This window comes from Drosophila kikkawai, chromosome 3L (assembly GCF_030179895.1).
Source record: "Drosophila kikkawai strain 14028-0561.14 chromosome 3L, DkikHiC1v2, whole genome shotgun sequence".
Classification (NCBI taxonomy): domain Eukaryota; kingdom Metazoa; phylum Arthropoda; class Insecta; order Diptera; family Drosophilidae; genus Drosophila; species Drosophila kikkawai.
In genome coordinates, this window is record NC_091730.1 from 21,080,714 (window position 1) to 21,091,504 (window position 10,791).

At 40.3% G+C, this 10,791-nt stretch overlaps 1 protein-coding gene across 2 annotated transcripts in view; it reads left to right on the top strand.

Annotated features, from left to right (window-relative positions):
• The window catches only part of rgn (regeneration), a 51,111-nt gene that overhangs the window by 36,180 nt on the left and 4,140 nt on the right, over positions 1 to 10,791 (top strand). For both annotated transcript variants that reach the window (XM_017172928.3, XM_017172929.3), the window contains exons 2-5: positions 421 to 469; positions 10,048 to 10,240; positions 10,305 to 10,616; positions 10,676 to 10,787. In XM_017172928.3, coding sequence (XP_017028417.1) covers positions 10,189 to 10,240; positions 10,305 to 10,616; positions 10,676 to 10,787 — 476 coding nt within the window. In that variant the 5' untranslated portion in view covers positions 421 to 469; positions 10,048 to 10,188. The remainder of the gene's footprint in view (positions 1 to 420; positions 470 to 10,047; positions 10,241 to 10,304; positions 10,617 to 10,675; positions 10,788 to 10,791) is intronic.

Consider the following 10,791-nt stretch of genomic DNA (forward strand, 5'->3'; position numbering starts at 1 on the left):
ATAAACATTTCCGGCTGACAGACATTGAAGATAAACAAACAAAGCAAACCGAATGCAGTTGCTTAAATTATGAAAGAAATTCCAGATCAAAGACTTGGCCATCACGGAGGGGGAATAGTGGGTTTAAAAGGCAATCCCTGACATCTTCAAGTGGCTGTGATCCAAGGCGGACTCTGTTGCAATTATTATTATTTTTGGACCGAGGCACAGCATTTTGCTGACGCCAAATGGAGAACTTTGCATTTTTATTCGCGCGGTTCTCAAAATGTCAAAATGCTTTTTGCTTTGCCCTCGGAGAGTTGGTTTTGTGCATCGATTGAGTCAATATTTATGGCAAAAGAAAATTCTCGGAATATCATTTGCATGATTTTCCTTTGCTGGAAACTTTTTACTGATTTCTGATGTATTTCTTTATTGCAGATTTGTGAATTTCTGATCTGAAGTGGACCCAAAGACGCCTAACCAATAGGTAAATATAAAATACTTTCTTATTTAATGTATTAGTTATAATAAATAAACCAAGCCTCATTATTCAACTTCAATTGACAAGCTCTCTTAAATAATTCTTTCAAGTATTTTAGTTAATTAATTGAAAACAGATTACATTAATTTATGTATCTTAAAGCTAATACAAATTCAAATGTTTCCCAGACTTTGCATAACTTAATTAAATATCTAAGCTGGGTGTTAACTAAGCTCAATTAATTCTGTTGTCAATTTGCTATGCCAAATGTAGTATGCCTTCTCCTCTTGGCCATATTCAATAAATTCTCAGCCAACAAACATGTAATGAAATTGTGTTATAAATTTTCACCCTGGAAAATGCTAAGTACATTCCATAATTCAACAGCTTCGCTCGATAGCGATGCCATTTTCTGCAGTTCAAACGGCTAATGCAATTTGAGCCAAGCTAACCACTACCAAAAAAATAGAAAAAAAAACCTCCCACACACATGTGGTTGGTTGTCAACATTTACCACACATTTTGCGCAATGCCAGGCGGCGATTTTGATTTTCATCTTTTGGGATTCAGGCGGTTTTCATTTACACCTATTTATATTTATTTCCTCATGGCGGCGGCGGCACTCTAAAGTCCGCCACCTTTTCCCTTGTATTTATTTATGCTGATTCTCTGGGTCCACTATCGCCTGGTGCATTTTTTATGTTTTTTTTTAAATATTGCACTGAAGGCTAGTACAATAAGTTAGCGATAAGGCAACAGTCGCTTTTTGTGACCCATAAATTAATAAGAGTGCGAACGGAAAACTCGTTGCCGGTGCACGTGGCGAATGCGTAATAATTCCCATTGGTATTTCCGTGGCCTTAACGCCACAATTTGCTTAATGCCGCCGCTGCCGACCAATATTGATGCTTGACCAATATTTGTACAATTTGTTTCAAAGTCATAGCGCTGACATACATACATACATATTCCGATGAAGTGGATATACAGTGGTGGTGGAACTGAAAAGTCTGCGGTGTCGAGTGACTCAAATTGCAGATGATTCAGATGAACACACCTATATAGCTGCACTCGACTTAGTCACGGAAGATTTTAACTTATTTTTCGCCTCATCTTTTTTGCTTTTTAATGTCTAGCATCAATTTGCATGCCATTTGTTCTGTCAAAGTTTCTCTGTCCTGACCATATACGTACCGTAATTTGATTTCCAGATATCGCCGAGTTTGATTTGTGATTTTTGTGGCGTTTCTGAATTGGCTCGCCTTGACATTTTGGTGGTGGAAAATTTAAATATAGATTAAAAATCACCAAAAACGGTCGAGCGGCTCATCTGCCGGCCATTAGAAAAACGTTAATGCCACGCCCCCAGCCCACACTATATATATATCCATCTATAAATATGCCAGACTTTGCATAGCCATAAAGTCAACAAAGTGGCCAGGAGAATGGGATGATTATGATGCAGCAGCAGCAGCTGGACCCGGTGATGGCTTTGTGAAGGGTACTTTTATATAGAGAGGGAGTTCTATAGAGAATTGAGAGGAGCAGTTATGAACTGAGGGAAAAAGTATATATATAACTACTTGTTATATATACCGTTTTGTTATTTATGAATATAAAAAAGAAAATTTAACTTCAAGTATAAGGAATAGTTGCTTATTTTCTATATTTTCTCTGAAGAAGAACGTCCCTTGTATGTTAGATTTATTTTTCTCTCTGTGCAGGGAGTTCCCCTTTAACCAAATCAGAGTGCAACAGACCAGTTGGCAATAAATTACCGTCAAACGGAAATCATTTTGCATGCCTGTCCTGCATCCCAGCTTCGAATAGCAGAACAAAAAAAAAAAAAGAGCACTCTCTCTCGAAATGAAAATGTCCTGTTTGCGTCTGCGGAATCTGAAGCGGAAATTCAACAAATTTTCGCAAAACGGAAGAGCGGGACAATTTCCACTTATCCTGCCAACGGTCTCGTAGCCTTTAGCCCTTTAGCCGGGGCTATAAACCAACATTCCATAATGCGATTAACCCCGGAACAATGCAAGTTCCGAGCTGTTTTCCAAGAAACCAAAACATTTTCTGCAGCACACGCACAAAAACCATAGACGAAGCAACAAATTTTTGGAGCCTGTAAATGATTTCAAGGCAACTCATGTGTGTGTGTGTGTGTGGGGGTGTGGGGGGTGTGCGGGTCTAGCAAACAAGATAAAACTTTTGATTTATCGTTGACACGAACGACAAGAACAGAAAGAAGCAGAGCCAGAGCGGACCAGGACCTGACGGAGTCCTGCTGAATTTTTTGGCCAGTGGGAGGCAACTAGAAACTAACTTGGGCCACAAATGCGTGCGTCGATAACGAAAGGCAGATCGTACAGTGTGGGAAAAATATCACTGATTTAGGTTATTTTAGCATACGTTTGTCTAGTTTTCAATTTAATACAAAACTATTTTAATTTAACATTTAGGGAAAAGTAATGTAATGGACTTCTTTCTCTAATGAATCAAGTGAATAATGAAACTTCGGCTACCCAAAAGTTCGCTTCTTGTCTTGTTATTATTTCTATATTTAATTAAACGCACTAGAATTCCTTACTTCCTGAGAGATTTTGATACAGCATATCAGGATCCAGGTCCCAAAAAGTATCACCTTTTAAGGCACATGCTAATCCCCATGACCACATAAAGTTTTCTCTCCGTGTGCCTGCATCGGAGGCAATTACCCAGCTGGCCACATGCCATGGTCTGGCAGTGTCAAGTGTGTGTCACGACACGCGCCGACAAATTTGTGGGCTGCCACCCAAAAAGCTGCAAACAGGCATAAACTCTCTCCAGCTTTTGTAGCAGGAAAATGAGGCGAGTTTTTTGGGTGTCGAAATTTGTGAAAGAAGAATACGAGGCGAACACAGACAACAATGGGCAGCTGAATGGTCAACTTGCTCGCCGACGCCCACCCACTCCTCCGATAGCATCGGCAAAACAATTTGGCCCAAACCAGAAACAGAGACAGAACGGAATCTGAAAGCAAAGTTCCGCAATATTTGTTTGCTTTGCCAGCCTTAATTTTCACAAATATTTGCTCACTTGTATTTTCGCTGTTTACTCACTTTGCTACAGCCTGAACTTGAAAAATAAATTAATAGAAAATATTTTTACAGCTCAGACGAGGGAGCGTTAAAATTAACAACACAAAAATACGCCAAGTGACATTTTAATGTCAATGGAATCCGCACACAAACCAATCTATATGGGTATTATATATGTATATCTGTTGAAAAACAGATCTAGAAAACGAAGATCGCTTTAACAGAATTTATCTTGGCAGGGTGATAGTTATTTATGCACGTGAAGAAATTATTTAGCAATTTATGTGTGCTTCTTGATAATAATAATAATAATTGAATATTTGAATATTTTGTTCTATTGTATTAAATAATAAAACTATTCAAAGAAACATAGATTTTATATTTATATAATTTCTTAGTAAAATTTTGGGAATTTTTAAAATTACTTCTGTGTTACTCTACATCATTGAGAGCTTAGCGGAATCTACATAATTATTTTTCTTTTGAATATTAAATATTGACTTAAACTATACAACTATTCAAAGAATATAAATATTATCATATAAAATTTCTTAGTAAAATTTTACGAATTCATACATCATTTCTGATTAATTTCTTATAAATACTTATAAAGCCAAAATTTATTTTAGTCTTTAAATTTAGTATTTTCTATTGAATTAAACTATAAAACTATTCAAAGAAACATTAATTTCTATAGTTTATAGCTACGAGGAAAAAACATTCCTTATTTATTGTATTTTCCATTGAATAAAATAGTAAATATATTCAAAGAATGAAAGATTTCATTATATAAATTTCCTAATACAATGTCATGAACTCATACCATGTCTGTGATTATTTTCGTGTTAAATTACTTAATCAAAATTAGTCAAAATATTAGTGTGAACATAGAAGCATATGTTGCCATGTCACAATTTAACAATTCTAGATTAAAAACGTTTTTATTTATTACTTTTTTCGAAACCTGGCTTATCAGCAAAGCATGAATAAATATATATACATACATATATATGTTTATGTTACTTGGTCTGAGCTAGAGATTAATACGTGTGCCATTAAATTTTTAAGTGCTTTTTATATTAAAATAAGGTTAAAAATACAAGTACTTACAAGTTTTTCTCACCGTGTGGACACTGATGGTGTCTGATAGGCTGGGACACCCCGGCGTCGAGTGTCTGTGTGTGTGTGGAATAAATTCGAGGGGCATGACATCACTTCGACCGACAGCCGCGGCTCCAATTGCCGTTCCAGTATGCGATATAGTACGTGATATAGATGCTGACGTAGCCGCCGGCGCCTGCGCCCAATGCAAATCTCAATCTCTGGTTTTATTTGGTCGATGACGTTGTCTCCAATACCCATTCGCAATGCACACACGCCGAAAAGTCGTTGGAAAATACTGGGGCCTCGCATTCGAATTGTGGGTACGTGCGGCTCTTCAAAGTCGGGAAGGGGGCGCTTGGAGCTCGGGGCTGAGTTATGTCATATATCTTTTGGGGTAGGACCAAAGCCGAACGAACGGACGGATGGATGGATGCCTGGCAAGCAGGTAGAAATGATTGATATGTGGAACTCTGCGGGACTCGAACTGCAGCCGAGTTGATTTGTGATGATTTCTGATGAATTGCTTGTTGGCTTTCGCATGAATCTTAAAATCAAAACAGAATTTATGACTCTGAGCAGCAATAAGGCGAACTATTTCGTTTTTAATTTTTACTGCGGTCGATTTATAATGCTGCCCCGCCCCAAAGACAGAGCTAAAAACGCCATAAAGGAAAGAAACCATTTAAAATTCATCTAAACTCATTAAAAAACTTTTTTTTTCGGCGTAAATTAATTACAACTTGGCCCAGAGCAGCGGAAAAACAGAAACAGAAAACTTTGAATGCACTTAAATTCAATTGAAAAGTGCAGCCTCATGCTGCCAGGCACTGCGTATACTTGATATCGCGCATACGCCGCGTGGGGACCACAGCAGTCATTCAGCTTACAAAACTCTGTGGATCTGCGAGTCCTGTCAAAGCAACAACAAACAAATACAACAGACACAATGACTTGTCAGCACACTAAATGACTTTCACTTTTCCTAGTGACGACAGTGACGGGTGTTGTCTAAAAAATGCACAGGAAACGCACAGAAATAAACAGGGGTTTTGTTAAAAATAAATAGGTAAATAAAGGAACTGTTTAAACACAAAAATTCTAAAAGAAATCTCTAAAATATTTAAATAACCTCGGATAACTAAGCTTTTTAATTTCTTAAACGAATTGGGTGACTAAAACTTGGGAATGTGAAAACTTTCCTTCTTGCTAAAATCTATTTGTAATACATTTTTTAGTTAAAATATATAATCCAAAATGCATTCTTACACTCTCAAGGCATTTGTTTTCACTGTTTAGCATGTAGATTGAATTTTAAAGTGCATCCTCTACTCCAAATACTCCAAGCTGCTTTAATTCCATCGTTTCTTTCCGTGTAAGGCTATCTTCGCTTTGAAAGATGTGTATCAGTGGACAGCCAAAGAATTCCGAGAGGACAAAGTTGCTTGCTGACGATAGGAAGAATCCTCGGCCATGGGCGAAGGGAATCCAGGGGGAAAACTTCAGTCAAAAGGCATGGCAGATGCGGAGATAGCAGTGAGACGCCGCAGCCACATAGTATGGCTAGTACGTGTCGGCTCCTTGCCGAGAAATTCCGCACAGGTGAACCATGAAAATGCAGGTGAAAATCAAGAGAAAAAGGCAAAGAGAGGGGAGCGGAAAGGTAAGACTGGGCAAACAGACCAAGTGGCAGCTGTGAAAACGTTTCTCGGCTACTTTTCAATGCAATTGAGGCAGACGAAGCTGCTGCTACTGGTGGTGATTGGCTTGAATCTGGCAGAGATGCGTATAAATTATATTGCCCAGCTACGATTTTCCCGTTTTCACATTTATTCCAGGCAATGAAAATGTGCAGTACGATTTATAGCTCACATTTACTGACGTACCTTTCTTTTATATATATTTTTTTTTGTTTTGTTTTTTTGGCCAAACGCTTTCTGTGATTGCATTTAAATCAATGAAATGCGCATAAATTAATTAAGCCAGAGTGCGCGAATCAAACGAAAAGACACGCATGTGTGTGATGTATTTATAAATGTTTAACTTCCTACAGCTACAAATTAACCGCAGAAAAACATTTACCTTTAATTAAACCGCAAACTGGTATTTAGCCAGCAATTTGCTATCGATTTTGAGAGTGTTTGTTTACGAATCGAAACGGAATCGGAATTAATGCAAATTCGCGGCAACTTAATTATGCCAAGAACGGGTTAATTCCGGCCATCCGCGATCCCCTTATTGATTACGACATATGCTAGCCAAGTCAGGAACTCCCCCAACATACCACACATACTACATATTATATACGCTATATCTGTTTGACAGGGGCAGAACTCGGCCAAGATTAATGCCAGCAATTTGTCCACTTCCAAAAGCCACATACCAAAATCTAAGCCCCAGTCGGAGCATCTTTAAGCCGCTGTTTAGTTTTTAATTTATTTGGCAGTCGTTTGCATTGAACCCGACGTTGAGGGGTTAAGTCCAAAGATGTTGTTTTCGCCATTGGCGGAGCCATTCAACTTTTGCTTTTAACTCGAATTCTCGACATTTTGATTGATGGCCAATCGAGCGAAATATATGGGGTGTGCGAGTGGGTGATGATCTGCTGAAGAGGTCTCAATTATAGCCGCTTTCCGGAGCTCTCTTTCGTTTGATGGGATTCTAATTACGCACAAATTACATATCATATATCATTATCGCTCAGTTCTGGGAACTGGCTATGATTTATGCTAATTCCCGGCCAGTAAATAGCACCGAAATAGCGCTGAAATAGCACTGAAATGGCACCTCATTAATGTAAATTCGTTGCCCAAATGGTGGAAACCCCCTTAGAAAATCATACACACGCCCCTAACTCATTTATCAGTGGCGCACACGTGGGTTTTTAATTTTCATTTGTGTATTTTTTAATGCCGTTCCCCATTCTCATTGCGATTCCCAGATGAATCCAAGGTTTCGGGCCTAATACCCAAAACTGATGCTGATGAGCTTATCTCCAGCCTCCAAGCTGACCGACAAGGTTGTGGCAAAGGGTCTTAATTCTAAATTTAAAAAATTACCAAACAGTCACAGTTTTCTAACCTTTTTTTAAGGGTTCCCAGCTGCCGCTTGATTGATTCGCTCGTCTTTGGCATTTTTCGGTTCAGTTAGGTTTGGGGTAAGATAAAAAAAATTATGACCCTTCGCTTCCCCGAAACATGTTGATACGATCCAATTAAAATCACATTTCCAGCTGCAAACGCTGCGTTGCTTTGGATGCTGTAACATTCGAAAAACACAAGTTATGGCCCGGCGACACGCCCAAGTTCAAGATCAAGGTCGCGATATATGTAGATGTTTGTATTTAAAGTAACATATGTACTCCCCTCCATAATTTTCGCCGACATTTGAATGTCGTCTGGGCCAAACAGCGGCTCCCACAGCCAACTGGATCCGAAGTGGGTCATAAATCAGTCAAATTCCGCCCACATCGCAGACGCGATGACTTCCCTGCGCTTGGCCGCGAGTGGGTGCCGTCTCCGTCTCTGTTCCTCTTTTTATTGGCCACTTAAACAAATGTCGAGTTGTAATAATGTTGACATCAACGTCTTGAAGGTCTATCTCTGCCGGGAACTCTCGCGTCATCGCGTCATCGTCGGGTCGAGCAAACAAACCAGAAAACCAGTAAACAATCCAACCGGGGAGACAACAATTACAGCCACTGAACCTCGGTGAGATCGGTACACAGGGACAAATATTAGCAGTGGAGATTAACACCTAAAAATATTAGTTTTAATTAGTAGAGATTTGTAGAATAATTGCATTATTGTGTAACTTTTAAGATCCTATTTAAGGTAACTCGTAAAAAATATATAATAAATATTATATTTCAAACTAAAAACATTTTCCGTGTATCAGGCCCATGATAATAATGAATGTCAAGTCGTCACCGTTGAGGAATTCGCTGTCGATTGCCGTTGGCCAAGGAAAGCCAAGAGGCACATGCCAAGAGCCAACAATGAGCCAAGAGACAGGCCCAGCAGGCATAAGCCAACAACTCCGGGCCAAGCCGGGCCGTCTGGCGAAGCTGTCAAGCCAGTTGGCCGCGGCGTGTGTTTACTTCTTTAACTCTTTCGCTTGCTCCCCCCTTTAATTTGTTTGGATTCGTGGGCATGAATTATTTTACAGGAATTATATATGATTAGCTCTGTGGATACGTATGTGCACGGGAAACGCTGCAAGGGGAGGCGACGAATTAGCCGCACACACACTCTAATGGCTCAATTAAAATGACACAATCAAGCCCATAATTTGCCGGGAGAGTGTGCTGGCCGGGAACAGGTATACAGATATCCATATCCATTGCAGCCATCGCTGAAACCTGCCGGCGATAGATCATTTAATTAAGTTTAGTGGAATGTCAAAGATGAAAGTCATGTCTGTCTAGTTGGAGGAAATTTTAATTACGATTTGTTTTCGGTTTATCATTAGATCTTCGCTAGGTACATTCACTTTCCACTGGGTCTAATTGGAAAATTAGATTTCGTTTAAGAAAGTATGTAGTATTTTAATATATATATATATATTATAACTTTTAATTCCACACATCTGTGCATTTAAATATATTGGTAACAGAATTATGAACCTAGAAATAGTTACCAGGCAGCCATAAATCTTTTCTGCTAACTATTTAACAACTTATTAAGTAACTCTAGTTGTTTTTAGGAATTTATACACACGATTTAAGGTCTTAATTTGCGTACCCTTTCAACGTTTAATGCCACACATCAGTACACTTATTTAGACAAAGACCTTTGAGCTGTAGTTGAGCCAAGAATAAACTCGGCAGAGACCCTGTTAAAACAGTTAGCGGATTAACCCGTCGGCATTTCAAGTCATTTATATGCGCAAAGTGGGTCACTGCAGCCGCACACCATTTCACACACTCGACAGAGGCACTCGGTGTGTGTCAACAAATTGAAAATAGAATGCAATAACAAGCATCGGTGGCAGCGGCCACAGACCCTGTCCCTCCCTCGTTGCTCTGCGTCTTGACGAGGTGGCTAGGAGTTATGAAAGTGTTAATTGAAACGCCAAACACAAAGCCAGGCTAAGAGAAGCTACTGCTGAATGGCCAAGAGATGACCACTGACGACGACCAGTTCTGCGGAGCGGAGCCAATAAATAAAATAAATCTGTTCAAATATATTCCCGTCGGCTCAATTTGTCTTGGCCAAGTGTGGAGGCGTTTGTGTGTCCATCCATCAACGGAAACACTTGTTAGAGGCTGCTGCTCCTCCTCCTTCGGAATATATTTGCATAAAACAAACATTTGCTGAAATAGAATTATGATAAGCAGACGACGAGTTGAGAGATTAACGAATGTTCATCGTTTGTTTTCGTTTCATTCACATCTTTTTCCAGCCCGTCTTCGGCCGGTTGAGCGATGTAAGCAGCGGCCACAGCTAAAAACGAGATCAGCCGAGGATTCATCACCAGCAGAGACAGAGAACAGGAAGAAACCCCCATTAGTAACCGCCAGTAAGCAGCAGAAGGATCATCAGGATGAGTGGCAGCCATAAAATGTGGTGCTGTCAAGTATTTATCTTAGTTTTATGTGAGTATGCGTGCAGACGCAGCGTCCTCTGAGTTATATTAAGCTTCATCCCTTGCCCTTGCAGTTGCACACACAATCCTGGCAGAGCTCCATGTCAGTGCAGCGAGCGCCGGCATCAGCTTCGACGGTCCCTCGCCGGCCCAAAGCCCGGATGCCTTGGCTCCGACGGCAAAGCCCAGGCGACGCATGTATGCCATGTGCCCGCCGCAATTCCAGCGCGTGGGCACCGACTGCTACTCGCTGGTGGAGCAGCGCAGCAGCTGGCTGGAGGCGCACTTTTTCTGCAAGGATAAGAACGCCAATCTCACGGAGCCGGGCAAGCATGCCGACCGCAAGCTTAGGCAGTTCCTGCAGAAGCAGGACGCTCTCTCTGGAGGTGAGTTCTATGCTTGGGATATTTGGGTTGTAAACTAATCCTTGCACTCCACCTACTAGAACGCGACCCCATCTGGCTGGGTGCCACCTATGACCACCACAACAACAAGTGGCAGTGGAGCATGAGCGGACGCAACCTGTCCTTTAACGCCTTCAGCCAAAAGGACCCCACGTAA